This window comes from Haemaphysalis longicornis, unplaced genomic scaffold (assembly GCF_048455015.1).
Source record: "Haemaphysalis longicornis isolate Haplotype H1 unplaced genomic scaffold, Haemaphysalis longicornis Haplotype H1 scaffold_9, whole genome shotgun sequence".
NCBI lineage: Eukaryota > Metazoa > Arthropoda > Arachnida > Ixodida > Ixodidae > Haemaphysalis > Haemaphysalis longicornis.
Genome location: NW_027526460.1, coordinates 41,549,299 through 41,566,542, shown reverse-complemented (window position 1 = coordinate 41,566,542; position 17,244 = coordinate 41,549,299). Strand labels below are relative to the sequence as shown.

Genomic DNA, 17,244 nt, shown 5'->3' with positions numbered 1-17,244 from the left:
TTTTTCCCACTCACTTTTCCTGCACGCTTTCTTATCGCTATCCACACATGAAGGAAAGGCTGTGCATGCAAAATATGAAGAATGTTGTTTTAGATTGCAAAGTACTGGAAACTTAGGCAGTTAATTTCATTTGTACAAATAACAAAAAGCAAGGTGTTGGGCGCAGGTTTGGCGTGGATCACTTGGAATGTAAAAGGATGAACCAAGAGTTGCCCTTTGGTGCAGCTTGGCACAATTGGTGCAGCAATTACATCACTTGCGTGAAAAATTCTTGTCCTCCACTAGCACAAATTTGCAAATCTGTCCGCCCTGCAGCAGCTCCATGTTATCCCGGCTCCTCATTTGCTCCTATTTTTTGAAAGCTTATTTCACTCAAATATTCATAAAGATTCCAATGCTTTCGAGTTGCAGTTTGTTTCATAGGCATCAAAGCTTTAGACCCAGCAAGTTCAGCTAGCACACCAGCGATCGAGAGACATACCGGTACTCGAAGTTACGAACTCGTATGTTTCAGATTGATTGACTGATTGATTTCAGGGTTTAATGCACCGACGCAACGCAGGCGATGAGGCACACCGTAGTGGAGGGCTCCGGAATAATTTTTACCACCTGGGAATCTTTAATGTGCGCCGAAATCTCGTACATGCGGGCGTTTTTGCTTTTTGCCTCCATCAGGAAAGCAGCTGCCACGGCCGGGAATCAAACTCCCGTCCTCGTGCAAACTCTTACATTTCAAATTCAGGCTACTGCTGCTCTTACGTGAATGTATCATGCTTGGGGGACGGGTAGCACTGCACATATGAGAACTCAAAATGGTATTCTCGCATTGACAGCCAGTACTCGCACGTGCCTCGTTTCTAGGGACCTACAGCTAGACCATTGACTACAACGACTCGAAGCTCAACACAGCTGCAGACTCTTTTCAGTGGAGAAATGTCCGCTTTGAATGCCCACCGGAAGAACGCGTGGGTGGAAGCATGTTCCAGGAACGTGGAAGATAGCGGCCATCACTCACACTGCCGGGAGGCGGTGACGCGCCAGAGGCAGAGCTGGGCGCGTCCCCCGGCCGAGACCAGCAGGCGTTCCTCCCGCGCGGCCAGGTGCGTGGGCCGGCAGCAGGCCAGGGCCTGGACGATGGAGACGTGGCCGTACAGCCGGCACGCCACCCGCTGCACCAGGTGCGTCCGCTCCTCTGGCAAGGCACGTCAAGGCAGCACAGCAGAGTACGCCAGGGGGGGCACTTATGCCACGGTGAAGCTGCTTACCCGTAGCCCCTCTACGCATGCCCCGATTGCCTGCGGAAGGGATGCCCAAGCCCGGAAATGCCCGCAAACAAATTGTGGCAAAGAGAGAGGGCTTGGCGTAGAAGAGGGTGAAGAGAATTCAGTGCTGGCACTGTCACAGAGGGTGAGAGGGCACGGCACAGAAGGAGCCGAAGCAAGGTGGAGGGGACCACCACCAATCACAGGGATGCTGCCAACTGGCGAGACACAGCTGTTTCACGCACTACTTTGTACTGTGCCCTGGTCAATCCTGTTTGGTTTTGCACATGTGGGCACCCCAATGATACCAAAACAGCTTCGCTGGGCCACCATGTGAAATGTGAATGATTCAGTCTGTGCCTTTGCGTTTTTTTTTTTGCCTGCGGCAAGCGAAGCCAGTCAAAATATCCTTTTAAACTCTAGCATGTGGTGACACAAACAAGTTCAATGATCATACCCACAAGCTACAAGCATTACGAAGCACCGCAAACAATAAAAGATATACAAAGATAGTAGACACACTTCCTGGTATCCAAGCAGGTGTGAACCACTTTTGAGAAGGTATTGTGAAATGTATGAAAAATTGTATAAAAATGTGTAAAAAAGAATACAGTCAACTCCACCAGAGTGCACTGAGGCAGCAACACTCGACAGGGCATGACGCAAAATCCAAGAGGAAACAAATGCAAGAAGGATACGATAGAGCTGCGATATTGTGATGATGCTGTCCTCACCGGCCGTGGCAACGTAGCTCTGGCAAACTGAAAATGTAGCAGCAAAGCACAGCAAAGCTACTGTTATTTTTTTCCCAAGAAAAACTTGCGTGGTACCATTGTTTTTTTTTTTTTTGCAAGTCAGGGTAGCCACCACAGTGTACAACATGCATGCCAGAGGTTGTATAGTGTGCCATTCTACCCGCGTTGCAGGACCAGTGCACAAACTTGGTACTTTTCACAAAAAAAGCACTTTAATATAAATGCAAGGTGCCTGCGCTTGGTTTAATGTTATCCTCTTTTGATGCACCAACCTACCATTAGGGGCGAAGCCCGTTAGGGGCTGGGGCTGTTGGCGCCTCCTGTCGTCATCGTAATCGTCGTCTCATGTAGTCACAGTACTGAAACACTGGGAAACTCGTGTACGACATGCGCTAGAGCGTAACGCGTACTAAAAAAACACCGGGACGCTCGTTTATGGCTTGTGCTAGAGAGCTTCGTGCTTCAAAGGCACGAGACTTTTGCAACAAAGCTGTATACCTCCACCCCCCAACGGCTTCATCTCTGTTGGCAAAAACGCCAAGGTGCCAAGAATACATTTATACACTGCATGCTTCACCCCTACCCAGGTTTCACATTAGTGAAGATGGTCTGGGATTTTTCCTGAAAGGCTGAAGTTCTTAATTAAGCGAGCGGACACTTGCCCAATTTAATGGTTTCACACAGCCGGTTTGAAGCCTTTTTTTTTGCTACCATCTCAAGCTTGTCAACATAACTTTCCAGAGTTACAGAAACCACTGCCCCCAAAAATATCTCGGCTTAGGTCTTCCACCATCCTTGTTCTTGCGGCCAACAGGACGAAGTTTTGACCCCATGCATGGTACCTGGTTAGCTAAAATGCCGGCTGCCATTGGAGCCTAACAGAGTTTAGCTTAAGTGTGACTGCTGCCCACTCACCCCCAGATGCATTTTCCTCGGTGAACAGCAGACAGACGGCGGTGATCTTTTTTCTGTGCAACGGTGCCTGCAGGGACGGAGGTTGAAAGAACCAGCACTTCTCAGTATGGTTGCAGGCAAGGCCGCTCACAATGGTCTCACAACGCAACTGTAGCCTCCCACTTAACATTGCCACCACTCCTAAAACATTGCACTGCCTTTCCGCATGCAACTTACTGCCTACCCCCTCCCCCATGGACAATCACACAGCACAGTCTCCCCACACTTTCCGCCCATAAAAACGTTCTCATTACTGTTTCTCGATTTTCAGTGTAGCTTCTAATTAACAAGGAATAATTTAGTTCCACACTACACCAGCAGACTGAGAGTAAAATAAAAGAGGACCAGGAAAGACGATGGACACCAGTTTCATGTGCTCCCGCCGTTGTGCCCGTGATATTCCATTCAAGCCCATTGCAAACAGCACATAGCATGCACTGAAACTTCGTCATAAACATTTTCATGGAGTGTGTGGGTATTTGAAACCTTCGAATATCAAAGCGAACAACATGATACTTGATTCACCTTTATCACAAATGTCTCGTGGTGTGATTTTGCCCCATTTGTTCAATTAGCGGCCTTTTACAAACAGTGTCCCCCCCTTTCATTTCTGGCCTGCACAGTCTGCAATCACTCGATCCATAGTGGCTGAATGCCCACCCGAATGCAGGAGCGCTGCAGCATCTCCTTGAGGCTGCACCGGTGCACCATGATGCGTCCCGTCTTGAGGCAGGCAAAGAGGCCGTCGTGGCCGCTCATGGCAAAGTCCCACGACCGGTGGCCCCCGCCGCAGTTGAGCTGGAACACGGCCCGCTGCTGCCACGTGCTCCACAGCACAAAGTCACTCTGCCAGGATCACCAGAGGGGAGAGGAATGCTCACTCGCTCACTCAAAGGTACTGGTCACTAATCAAAGGTACCTTCGTCACCTGCTATTGCTCCTTGAAAAAAGCATGCCACTCATGATTTCACTCCATCCACGCCTTATTTCTGGGATTTAGAGCTCCAGCTAAAAGTCGAAAGATAACACTGAGTCGTTGAATATCAGTTCAGACAAGAACGCTTCAAACCGGCCTTGTACTCTGCCAGCTGCGCGCCAGCCACATTTCTGCAAATGGGTGTTTCCACAGGTCTAGTGTCGCTTCTAAGTAGAACTGTCCATTCTGACAAAGTCTCCAACAGGTTTGGCTTTTTTTTTTTTTTTTTTCGAAAACGTTACGTGGCGCTGCACTGCAGGAGGCTCTTGGTACAGAACCCTTTTGTGGTGGGACAGCTCATCTGTGAAAACTTGCCAGGCACGATTCTAGTGCCTTATTGCACCTCATTCGTGCAAGTAGGGCTAAAATAGAAAGGCAGAAGATCTAGCAAACTGCAAATGCAATTTCTGGCTGACAGGGGATGATAAACTGACACTGAAAATCAACAAGCATTTGCTACCGAGTTTCATTTTCAACTCCGAATGAATTTTTTTGCATTGTGCACTTGTGCAGAATTTTGTGCTGACTACATGCAAAGTCACTCACTGAAAAGAAATTTTTACATCACTTGGGGTGGAATTCGTGCCTCCCACAATGTTAAATCGCCAGATTTCTTTAAGAGGACCATTCAAAAATGAGCAGCTTGAAATAGAGGTTGGGCTTCATAGCAAGGCATTGGTGCATGCTAGCATTTTTTTATATGTATCTGAGGAACTATTCTGCACAATTTCATTTTTCCCTAGAACATGCTTTTGAAATATTTACCCACAAAAAGAGTACTCTGAATGTTTTTTTTTTTTTTACTAACGGTGGTTTTTTATGCCCAACTTTTTTTCCCCAATGTCTCGACAGAAGTATTGATTTTGGTCTTTTTTTTCCACCATTGTATCAAAAAACACTTTAAATACGTGTCACTGGGTTAAGGTACGCAATCACTTGCATTTTATGTCGCTGCAATATGTGCCAAACCAATATGCTTAGCACACAAAAAAAAAAACGTTTCTTTGAGCCCTAAAAATTGGTTAATTTTATGTGGTAACGGAAGAGTTAATTACAGAAACCCAACATATGTCGAGTATTTAAGGCTCGAAGTAGAGGCTCGAATGGACCAGCAGTACTGTTTTGAAACTGTATGCCCTTAGAGCATTTTGAAGCTTAGGAATCTATCTTCACTAGTTCAACCACATTTCAACAAACCCAGATAAAGAAATGACCCCTTATAATAAATGGGACAAGGCTTCACTGAAAACCCTCCTTTATGATAAATGGAGCATTTACGACCACGACCAAAACGCGCTGGATTTTTTTTTATAGTGGTGACAAGCTTCCCGACGTATGCCTGCACTGGCAGGGGTGTTGGCTCTGGTGGCAGCTAGCAGGTAGCTGTGTGAACTGCTAATTTGAATGAGCCGAAGCAGACCCAGAGAACACCTCTGCGACAGGAAGCCTATTCACTTCTTCATATATCAAGTCTCCCTGACCAAATGATGGGCTGCATCCATCATACTTTCGCAGCAATTATTTCCCTTGTAGCTATGACGCCGAGAAAACCATAGGGCAGCTCACGCCTACTTCAATAACACCACGAGGAAAGCTTTTTTTCTTGACAGATGCTGCAATGAAATCGGTGTGACACGCCCTTAGTAGACCTTAGTGGATGGAGGCTATCCCAATATGTCATGGTTGATGCTTTCAAGGGCCAAGCTAAACTGGTCATCGTGACCAGTCATCCCTACACCAAGTTTCCTTGCGACTTTTGTTTAACTCTTGGAAAGTGTGCAAACCCGAAAAATTGTAACTTTCAGTTCTGGTGCCGGCGACAGCAAAACACACCAAAACTGTTTGTGCAACATCGCTGTATATTCACCTCGAGCCACTATTTGCACATGGCCAATTTTGGGCTTCCACATGAAATGCAACACGGCAAGCACTCACCATGTGGTACCCGCAGAGCAGCAGGCCGTTGCTCTGGAGAATCATGTGCCCGATCCACTCGAGCGTCGGCGAACACTGCGCCATGCACATAAGCAATGGCACTCTCTGCTTGCAGGGGGCGACAACACTAGCACGGGCCCAGCAATGAGGGTTCACTTTGTGTGCGTGCGTGTTTTTTAACAAACGCTGACCACAATGGCACCACTACACCAAGTAAGCAGCTCTCCCCTCACCCCAACTCATCACAATATTTGAGTAAATCCTCCGCAAATTCATTTAGCAAAGGCCACGGGAAAACCCGCCAACAAAAGCCTCTTGGCCTTTTAAACCAACTTCTGACCTTCGGGCCAAGCCGTTAAGGTGAAGGCGCACACGACTAGCAACGAAGCACTTCTTGTAGTGGGAGGGCCGAGCTGTGACGTTACTACAAGGCAAGTCTCTTGAAGTGGTATAAACGACTTTCGGAAATAAATTTTTGGTTTTACGGCGATTTGCTGGTCGTTAGTGTTTCATTCTCGCAGCAATGGAATCCCCGCAAAAGCGAATTTTTTGGATTTCCATGACCGTTTCGTTATTGCGGGGTTCGACTGTATTATGATCTGAACAGAGCCAAACGGCCCACAGGCACCGATACAGCTTCATTTACCACTTGGGCTGAGGCTCCCCCTTGTGCTGTGATTCTCAAACGGGAGCTTTTTCTCAGATGGCAAGTTGGGGATAGTTGTTACCTGTCCACACTGTGTGGAAGCAGGCATTCTTCCTATTTTGCACGCGTTCTTCAATTAGTAACAGGCTTTCATAATAAGGCTTCACGTATACCACACAGAAAAGGAGAAAAAGACCCTTGCCTTTCCTAAACTTTCCCTGGTGAATTCGCTATTGCGGGGTTCGACTGTGGACTCGACTTTTTTTTTTTGTAAGACAACATGCTTGTGTTTTCTTTTGGCTTGCCAGGCACACTTATCCTTAAGGGCGCATTTCTTTGCCCTCACTTTCTAGAGAGCAGAGTGGTACACCTTTGGCGTTGTTATGCCTGAAAAGAGCCATTTCAATGCAGCATGCAGCAGCAATTCTTCCTCAATAAAGTTGGAGCAAATTGGTGGAGCATCTCCAGTGTTCCACATACATGCAGACAAAATTTTTCACCGCAGATGGCTGTACATTAACATTCTGCCACAAAATGTCTAAAGATGCCCATACAAACTGCCAGGTGTGGCAAACTGGTCTGCAGGGCAGGTTCCCCCTCCCCACACTGCCCCCTCCCTACACATCGATCCCACTGCAGTGGAGATAGAAAGAGAGTGGGAGAGAGCAACACTTTCCTTGAGCATTTCTATGTGTGGGAGTCACTGCCTAGTCCAGAAGTCCAAGTACCGTCTTTCACTGCACGCTACTCCAAGTGGTCCAGCTCACAAGGCATCCCCTGCCTTCCCAAGAAGCTCACCTGACTTGACTAGCGAAACCTGCCTTAAAACACCAACTCTTACTTACGTCCTAACATTGGCAGGAGTGAGACCTCACTGGGAAATATCGGGAACAAAACTTTACTGGGAAATATTCCCAATATGCATGACCTAAATCTTTCATCACGCTTGCCTGCAAGACAGAATTGATGTCTTTTTTTTTGCCCCGCAGCAATGCACGCTGCCGTAAACCTGCAAGCTGCTGTGCCCAAGCACACACACTCACTACCCGTGAAAACTTGACCTGGCTGTCAGCACAAATGAAATTAAGGAAGAGGCCACAGCGATGCATGCTCACCCAGAAGACACGCAGGTAGTGCAGGCCCCGTTCACGCAGCGAGTACAGCAGCACGCGGCCGTCTCGTCCTGCAGTGACCAACGTCTCGTGCTGCTGCTGGATGTCCGTGACGCCGTTGTTGCCATGGATGGCCGTGTACGACCGGAACGGCTCCACCATGTCCTGGGTCAAAAAGGCTCTGCTGCATCGCAGGGCACCCATGCTGCTACTAACGATGTTGTGCCCCGATTACTGGAGAGCAGCCCATTCCCCCAGGCAAAGTCGGGAGGGCACCAGAACCAAGTGTTACCAAAGTTTCTTGGTGCAAAAAAGCTAGTGAGCCCAAGAAGCTAACTTCTGTTGGGGAGTTAGAGGCCTTATGCAAAATTTTCTGCTCTCCCGCGGCTGCCCTGTTCAAGCCTTGAACCGGAAAACGGAGCAGCTAACTGCAGGGAGAGTTGGGTGACCACCTGGCGTGTGCTATCGTCCAAAATAAACCCGAACTGTTGTGTACCATGCTGCACACAAAGTGCGAACAAGGATGCTTAAGGGGGGACATGGCTCTAGAAACAACTTCACCTAATTTTTACGTAAACTGTGTGAAACTTGTCAGTCTTGCTGGTTTTTCCCACTGATTTCAAATGTGCCATCTTATATTGAGTCAGTCAACTAGTTACCAAGATAATTAGAGATAATTAGTAATTTTTGGAGGAACAATAGACAAAACAGTGTTGGTCACAAAACTGCAATCTTTGTATTTTCCAATACTATGAACCCTGGTGAGTGCAATAAGAGAAGTGGTTCTGCTCAGAACCAATTTTACAGCTCGTTCAACTTTGGTGTTTGAAATGAGCATTTAATATGGTTCCTTGCCACTGGTGCCACCAAAGTTTATTGAGCTGTAAAATTATTTACAAGTTGTGCATCCAATGTCACCAGGGCTCACAGTATTAGAAAATACAAAGATTGGAGTTTTATGGCTAACACTGTTTTGTCTATTGTTCAACCAAAAATGGCTAATTATCTCTAATTATCTTGAGAAGTAACTGACTGACTCAAAAAATAATGTCTTATTTGAAATCAGTGGAAAAAAAGCAGCAAGACTAACAAGTTTCACAGAGTTTACTTGACAATTAAAAGAAGTTGTTTTAAGAGCAGTGTCTTCCTCTTAAGGGAGAAAGTAAACAGCTCTAGAATGCGAAGTATTACTTGTTATGTCATTACAGGTGCCATACGTAACGACCGTGGACGTTGCTACTTTCTCTGGCATGTGCGTCACTTGCGCTGCAAATTGTATGTTTTATTTTCATTCATGCAACAATGACAAGAAGAAATTATATTTGTGTGATACGAAAGGTGTTACCAAAGAACTGCCTGATATTCCCAAATCTGCCAGTTACTTCGCACTAGCGCAGTCGCGATTGTGGGCTACGGTGATTGCCGCAAATGAGATTGAAACTTTAAAGCAATCTAAAGCAAATACTAAATGAAACAGCTACATCCGTGTGTGCAATACTGATAAGTTAGCGTTTATTTTCCCTCCTTTGGGGTTTGAAATTATTTCATCCTTCGGAAGGCAGAAACGTCAATTGAACGGGGAGGCTGCTTTGTGAGCTCAAGGCAAACTTAGCTGCAACAATTCGTGGCCTGATGTTCTTTATGTAATGTCTGCAAAAGTCAGTTTTTTTGCTCCCCTGACAAAGAGAATTTCTCGCAATAGGCTTTGCACGCTACGTAAGCATTCTGTTCACACCAAATAGCATGCACAGTGAGCTCAAGCGGTCGCGCAAATGAACTCTGTGCCAAACCCCAACCATTGCTTGATCTGTGATTGTTCTTGCCATGAATGACGATTATCTGGTGCAATTAGACAACAAGAGCATGAAAAACATGCAGAGTGCAGAAAATTTTTTTTTAATAAATAAAAAGAAAACACTGTGCAAAGATACCTACAGCAAAAATGAGAACATGAAAAGAGGCGGTTCGGATACATTTATATGCAGGCAAGTATGGATGCTTCAGTACGGCAATTAGTGGAATAAATCATTTCTGAACAATGTTTTCAATGCAGGGTGACGGAGATAGCGCAAAAAGGAGAAGGCAGGGGAGGGATGGCTGTTTCTTTGACCATGCTGTTTGTTCTGTGTGGTGACCACCACCATACTGCGTTCCATTTTATGTAAGACTCCTCTTCACAAGCTTCAATGGATGGGCCTATCATATCGTATTTGCAATTACAAGCTATCACAAATTTCCGGTGAGGGAAAAAGGTTAGAGAGACTTTTTTCTTTTCGCTCCTCATGACAACCATCCCGTTATCTCATTTTCACAGGTGTCGTTCCAACAATGCATTCCTGTAAGGCTTGCAGTGCCATGTATTATGGGCCTGCACTGCATGCGAGCTCGTAAGGAATGGCTGATTGCCTTGAAAAAGGACCACCCAATTAAAATGAGGAGTTTGTTCACACCACTTCACCAAAGTTGATTTTTTCGATTCGATATCAGTATTGTAGCTGCACTCATGGGGTGCTGCAATTGTGTTTTGAACGCATAAATGTATTTTCTAAGTCGTACGGGAACTAGGCAACACAGACAAGTCCACACACCATTCATCAGTCATTATGTGCGACCCAACAGCACGAGACGGGTAGCGAGTCAGTAAGAAACGAAAAAAAAACGTTTGTGTAGCACACGTATCAGCGACTGGCGCCATTTTTGAGCATGGCTCTGATAGGAGGGTTCTCTTTGGCTCCGACAGAGGGCAGCACTTTTGCATAGGGCCTATCAGTCGTCACTTAAACAAAATACATTCCTGTGCTTGCTGCAATGCTCGCTGACATATCCAGCATTCAGCACGACTGACAGCCAAAAGGGCCTCACATCTCTCTGTATTCATTCGAAAGAAGCATGCTAGGGTCAAGGGCCGAACTACTGGAGCACGTGCTTGACACATTTCAACAAGCTGTAACAGTCACTTCATAGGACCTCGCAAACAGTTCTCGTACATCAAGTCCACACTCCTGTACTCGGTGTTTCCTAACAACTGGAACAGCAAAAATACAGAGGGCCAGGTTTAATATTTGTAAAGCTAGTTATTTGGTTTTGAAAACAGTGTTTCATGAAAGTTACCCTAAAGCCTGAGAGAACGCCCACCCAAATTTCAGAGATATCAGGTGAAAAATACAGGATGGGCGATCTTTCGGGTCAGGTGTGAAAAACTACAAAAACTAGCCGCACCGCCGACTAAAACTGCGGAGATATCAAGAAAACATACCAGATGGGCAAACTTCTGGCTCAAGTACGGAAAGGACAGATGAGTGAGCGAACGAACAGATGAAAAGGTGATTCGCGTTTATTTCCATGAGTGAAACTTAAGCGAAACTGTTGCCAGGCACGGCCCCGCGGGTAGAAGGGAGGCTTCATTGAGCTCGATCTGCAGTCGCTTGGTGGCTAAAGGCGCCCGTCTACTCGAGTCGGATAAGGAAGGCCATTTTGTTGTTCGCGAAAAGGGCACTCGGTGCGGTGCGTAAGAATTTCAAAGAGGTACATGTCAGTGGCATGGTAGCCAGGGACTGGGCCCTGGACATGTGTACTTCGTGGAATCTGGATAGCCTAGCCACGGCTATTAAGAAGGAGAAGGAACACACGCTGAGGCTGTTTTTCGCGGCAAAAACCCACAAGCCGGGGGCACCCTTCCGTTCTATCGTTTCAGCGCGAGGGTCGTGGCAGGTGGCTGTTTCGGGTTTTTTGCAGAAGCATTTAGAATCTTTGACCATCGTTGATTCGTTTTCGGTGCGGAAGTGAGGCGGTTGTGGAGTATCTGTCCTCTGTTGGTTGCTTGAACGTCTCGGGAATTAGCGTGGACGTTGAGGACCTGTTTTACTCCCTGCCTCACGATGTGATGATGAGACGTAATAGAGATTGCATCACAAACGACAATGACGAGCTGGCCTTTGTGAATCGAAGTGGAATCCCCGTGGAGGCGTTTTTAGAGCTGCTCAGTTTCTACCTTCAGAGTACTGTCGTGGGGTTTGAAGATAAGGTATACGTACAAAAGTCGGGAGTGTGCATTGGGTCTAGGGTGGCTCCAGTCCAGAGCAACATTTTCCTGGGCAAGGTCGACTGTGATTTGCAGCTTGCTTTACAGGGCGTTGCCACTAAGGTGTTCCGCTATGTGGACGATTTTTTGGTTCTGGGCTGCAACGTACAAATGGAGTCCTTCCAATGTGCTGTTCTTGATGCCTTCAATGCGAAAGGTAAAGGTTTGAAGTTCACGACCGAGGTTCCAGTTGAAGGCACCTTGAAATTTCTTGACCTCGAGCTTCGTTTCTCACGGCACCATACATGCTGGATGTACGCGCCCCGTTCTAATAAGCCACTCTTGAACTTCGCCTCTTTTCATTCCAAGCTGGTTGAGAACGGGATAGCCCACACGTGTCTCAAATCCACAGTCAGCAAGTCCTGTTATCATTTGGCGCAACAAAGCTTTAATGCACAAGTAGTTCGGCTGGAGAACGCAGGGTTTCCCCTCTCCATCCTCCAGGCAATCTGTCAGCGTCTTGTGAAACAGTTGAAAGGGTTCGCGCATCACATAACAGATACCGACCAGAGCAAAAAAGTGGCAGTCATTCCCTATGTACATACGCTGTCGCATCGCCTCAAGAAGACAGCTGTCAGATTCGGCGTCAAGGTGGTGTTCTTGGCCAAGAACAAGCTGGGCAGTTTATGCGCCATGGTGAGCAACAGGCTCGATTCCCGGGGCGATTCCCCCCCACGAGGTTGTTTGATAAAACACGGGCTCCAATTTGTTCGTTGCATGACCAATGTTGTGTACTGCATTCCCATGTCATGTGGCCGGGTGTACGTCGGCCAGACCGGCCGCTGTCTTAATTAATGTACGCCTCAAACGCCTGAGGGAGCATCATTCCTCTTTGAAAGGAAAGCCCTACACACACCTGACGCAGCACTGTTCTAAATGCGGTTATCATCCACGTTGTCAGCCACACTTCACGGACACGGTAGTAGTTTTTAAGCACAGAGACCGTGCCACCAGGGAACTTGCAGAAGCCTTCCATATCCGGATTAAGGGTCCCGATTGCATAAGTCACCCGTCACTGAGTATTTTAGATAAAGAAGTGCAACTTCTCAAGGAGAGGGGGTAGAGGATGAGGGAAAGGAGAAGAGGAAAGAGAAGGGAATGGGGCGGTTCTCTTGTACGGCCGTACGCATGTGCGAAGGGCACACGTGCTGGGTTGTTCGGTCTGGGGGTGGTATAAATGTGTTTCGTTTTCATTAAAACTTTCAGTTGATAGTAAGCGCCTGTCTCGTTCCCTTTCTCGTCCCTGTGAAAAATTTTGCGCTTAAGTTTCACTCATGGAAATTGCGAACCAACTAGCTCGTCTCTCCATTTTGCGTTTATTTCGTTCACTCACCGGTGCTAAAGCCATCGATTTTAAGGGGTGGGCAATCTTCGGGTTTTTTAGTAAATTGAATATTTCACCCCTAAAGGGGGGTGGGCGATGTTTCGGGAGTGGGCGTTCGCTCGGATCTTTACGGTAGGTCACACTTGCAACATTTGCGCTACAGCGGCAGCACGCACGATTCATGGTGAGAGCAAGTGATCAAGCACCAGTAAAGAAGCCCTCGCCTAGTGACGTAGTACTGCAGCAGCGAGACCCTGAGTGAGCCCAGCTGCCAGCACCACTTGTGGTGCCACACACCACGCCGAGATGATGTGTGGCCGCATCGCGATTACCCTCCCCTCGTGGGGCTAGGATAGTCGTCCGCCGGATGATGGAATAAAGTCTTTTCACTCACTCACTCACTTGCACACCGGCCGCTCAAGGACATTGCAACGTGATGGAGGACATTGCGAGACATGGCGCAGTAGAGCTTTCGCTTCAAAACCCCAAAAACTGAACCTTCCACACGAAGAAAGGATAACTGCAAAAGAGAGCCTCCACATTCACCTGCCAACAAACTGCTGGGCCCTAAGCCCACTGCTGGCCACAACACGTGCACCCACCTCCTCAACGTCGACGTAGAAGCCGTGGACGGAGCCGCAGCGGTCGCCCACGTACAGCGTCTCGGTGGCGGGGCAGAAGAGGGCGGTGGTAGCCCAGCGCTGCCGTCCGCGGGGCAGCACGCACGTGGCGTACAGGTCCATGGTCTCCTGCTCCTCGGCCGCCTCCTGCTCGCCCACGCGCGACATCACCTGCGGCCGCCAAGACTGTTGCTGCACTCGGGGGCCCTCGCGCCAAGCCCCCGTGCACCAACTCACGCGACCTTTCCCGTTTGGCAGCAGCAAGAGAGACCACGGCTTTTGTAAAGGCTTTTGCAGGAATTCAGGCACTAACGCCAAAATAGGCATTTATAAGCACTATAAAAACACCACAAAAGCCCTTCTTAACCTCTAATTAACGCTCACGTATCAAAAAGGCATGATGGGAACGCAAGGAACGGAATAGGCATTTGTCTAAAATTCGGTCCCTAGTCATAAGGCGTCATGAGCAATACCACCACAAGACAAAATGTACCCACATAGAGCCAACGCACTGTGGACGGATGCACAATTTTGAGGGAGGCAGCCCTGGGATGCGTGGGCCTCAAAAACCTCACCATGATTCCGTTGGGCCCACTGCTGAGGTAGGCAGGCGGGTCTTCGGAGACCCACCGGATGCTGTGCACTCGGCCGTCGTGGACTTGCCACTCGGATGCCAGTGACACGCTCTGTCCCGGTCCTGCACCCGGACATCAGTGCGGTCCGATTTAAAGGGGATCTACGCTTGTTGGCTACTGTATCCTCTTGCCTCGCTAATGCAATCAAAGTCCAATCAAAGTTATCATCCTGTTCAAAATCGTAGCTACAGCAGGCTGATGGTGTCGCAACAAGACCCTGAACAGAATACGAAAATGGAACCTTTCCAGTGCTATGGTTAGGTATTAAAAAAGAAAAAAACAGGAAAAGGAAAAAAAAAAAGGAAATTTGAGATTCATATTGTGGCATGGTTTTGTAGCTACTCAAGACTATGTTTGTAATGACTGGTTGAGCCTCTGGTGCACCACTCTCTTGGTGCAAGTTCAGCTTAAAACCCGAGAAATTCCGTAATAACTATCCCAAAATACCACATACACAAAAATATGATTAAGGAGCTTATGACTGCCTATCCAGCACGCAACTACAAATGGTGTAATGCAGCCAATGTGCAAATAAATAAATAAAAATGATGGGGGTAAGTGGGGCTTGCCACACTTCAGTTGTACGTAATCTATGAGGCACACAGTCGTGAGGTGCCCTGGACTAACTGGGACAGAATAAGGACGTCTGGTGTGCCCCAAAGTGTTTTTTAAGTGCATGCTTGTGTGAATTCCACCTCTAAAAAAGGGCAGTGAGTAATTAAGCCTGCAATGATGTGCAATGCAGAAGATCGCCTCAACCACCACACAAATGGTGCACAGGATGCATTGGAACCACAGCAAACTGTCACCACCTGCAAACACTGTGCTTCCATGACCTCGTTTTGACTGCGCGAATTCTCTCCATGAAAGAGGGGGAACCGTCGCAATGGTGAATGGTGACCGAGAGTTTTCTGGCCATGGTTCTGTGAGAAAGGCACTGAACAAAAGACACACAGTCTCCACAGGGGCCTTCACAGCCCCAATGGCGATTAGATAAGAGACACTGCAGAACAAGAATCGCTGTTTTCAGGCTCTACCAACAGGCCATGGTCCACCATTGTGGTTTGCAGGCGACTGTAGTGCTCTCAGCTACCAAGATAAGGTTAGTATGTCTGGAGCTAGTTTAGGGTGTGTGTAGCCAATCAAACGGCAGGGATATAGTTGTCAGCCTCATTAAAGGCCAACTGCACTCAAAATTTCAACCTCTTGAAAACCCTATTTTCGTATAGTCTGCTTAAAAAGAAAGCAACATGCAAAATACAACAGCTGAAATACGCGCGTGGGCGCCGCAAGCGGCCAGCAAAAATCGGCGATTTTGAAACCGAAACCGAGCAGAGCGCGGCCATCGCAGTGACGTTGCAGCCGTCCAGCGAGCGGCTGGACGGTCACCAGCTCGGGAGAAGGTCTGCGCGCAAGCTCTACGCGCGCACGTGCGCAGCCGAGCTCGACCGGTTCTCCGGCTGCGTGGCTGAGCAGAGGAAAAAGCCCCCGTCGGCTGGAACGTCACAGGCGCGTCATGGCTGTTTACGCGATCCGCCGGCAGGTGCAGCGTGGTCTGCGGCGGAGCTTTTTTAAACGCTTACGGCTGATTAACAAGGCGTTTTACGGGGCTGCCACTTGTGTCACAGCTGATTTGGGGGTACTTACTACACATTAAAAATAAATTTGGCCGAGGTGAAATTTGAGTGCAGTTGGCCTTTAAATGGCCTTCTCGTTCAGGTGTTCCCCACACCAGTGCATGGCAGGCCATTTGCAAGCCGTGGCATGGTGATGTAAAGATGACAGTCTTTCCTGGGCTACCTAAATGAACAAGTTTTGGTCTGCCTGTCGGTCACTTGGTTCGACCGCTCAGCCAAAAGTTGAAACAATCCAACAAGAAGTACATGTAGGACTGCTCAAACCACTGGCATGAGCCATACGGGTCACTGGCATGGGTCACTTTATGCAGTGTCAATTGTTGCTTACTTATTGAAAAACCATTTTAAGGCTTTGAGGTGCTCTAAAAATTCTTTTGCAGTAAATAATAAAAAAGAAACAGGACTGCGATGCACTCCAAGCTGCTGTGCAATTTTTTGGCCCATCCGGGAAGCTGGACTTCATAGACCTTAGTGCCACAAACGTGTATGCAAGCCTAAACGGCACATATTTTGTGAATAGCCAATTATACAAAATTACTAAATACTAGGCTCGTTCCGTAGGCTTCACAATAAAAGAATATAGTAGGTGTATATAACTCCATATTACAAGTAGGAAGCAAAGAGGAGCATGAAAAAGCCAGGAACGCCTCACCGCCCATACCGGCCGCACGTGGTGTTCAGGTTTGCAATGAACGCAGCGCGCAAGTGTGGTACCCGTAGTGCCATCTATTAAGCGTAAGTGAAAGCTCAGACTTCCACGTTTGTGGCAGCTAGGAATGAGACGTCCCGTAGTGAAATTTTGATGAACAAAAATTCAAACAAAACTGCCAAAAATGTGGCACCTGGGATATAAAGGGTTAACCATTGGATGAGCAAGAGGGGAGGGAAGGGAGAAAGGAAAGGGTGTTCTGAGGCAGGGGTGGCACAAGACTATCGTCTTTCGGCAACAAGCAGCCATAGAACAGGCGCTTCTTCATCTGCGGGCTAGAGGTCTCGAATGCGTGCCAGAAAGTCAGCAGAGCTCCTTGCACTCAATACTGGGATGGCTTCAGAAGAAAGCGGTGCATCCCGAATCTAAAACTGAACATAGCAGGCAAACCAGTTGTAAAGGTATCTCATCTGCGTATTTTGAGACTTACAATCCCCCTAAATGGATCAGGCCTCCCCACCATAGCTCCACTACAAAGGGTGCCCAGTCAGTCGATGCACATTGCATTGATGCTTTGGGTTGCAAGAGTCAGACACCTTGCACATGGTACAGGCAATGCTGGTCAGCCGGATCACCTACGGCAGGCCGTACTTCGATC

At 47.7% G+C, this 17,244-nt stretch overlaps 1 protein-coding gene across 1 annotated transcript in view; it reads right to left on the bottom strand.

The window, feature by feature from the left end:
- The window catches only part of LOC144151646 (tRNA (34-2'-O)-methyltransferase regulator WDR6-like), a 66,650-nt gene that overhangs the window by 25,215 nt on the left and 24,191 nt on the right, over positions 1-17,244 (bottom strand). Inside the window, exons 11-18 of the mRNA XM_077682757.1 lie at positions 14,241-14,362; positions 13,648-13,836; positions 7,644-7,805; positions 5,883-5,957; positions 3,632-3,817; positions 2,933-2,999; positions 1,961-2,023; positions 1,016-1,192 (exon numbers count right to left, since the gene is read on the bottom strand). Coding sequence (XP_077538883.1) covers positions 1,016-1,192; positions 1,961-2,023; positions 2,933-2,999; positions 3,632-3,817; positions 5,883-5,957; positions 7,644-7,805; positions 13,648-13,836; positions 14,241-14,362 — 1,041 coding nt within the window. The remainder of the gene's footprint in view (positions 1-1,015; positions 1,193-1,960; positions 2,024-2,932; positions 3,000-3,631; positions 3,818-5,882; positions 5,958-7,643; positions 7,806-13,647; positions 13,837-14,240; positions 14,363-17,244) is intronic.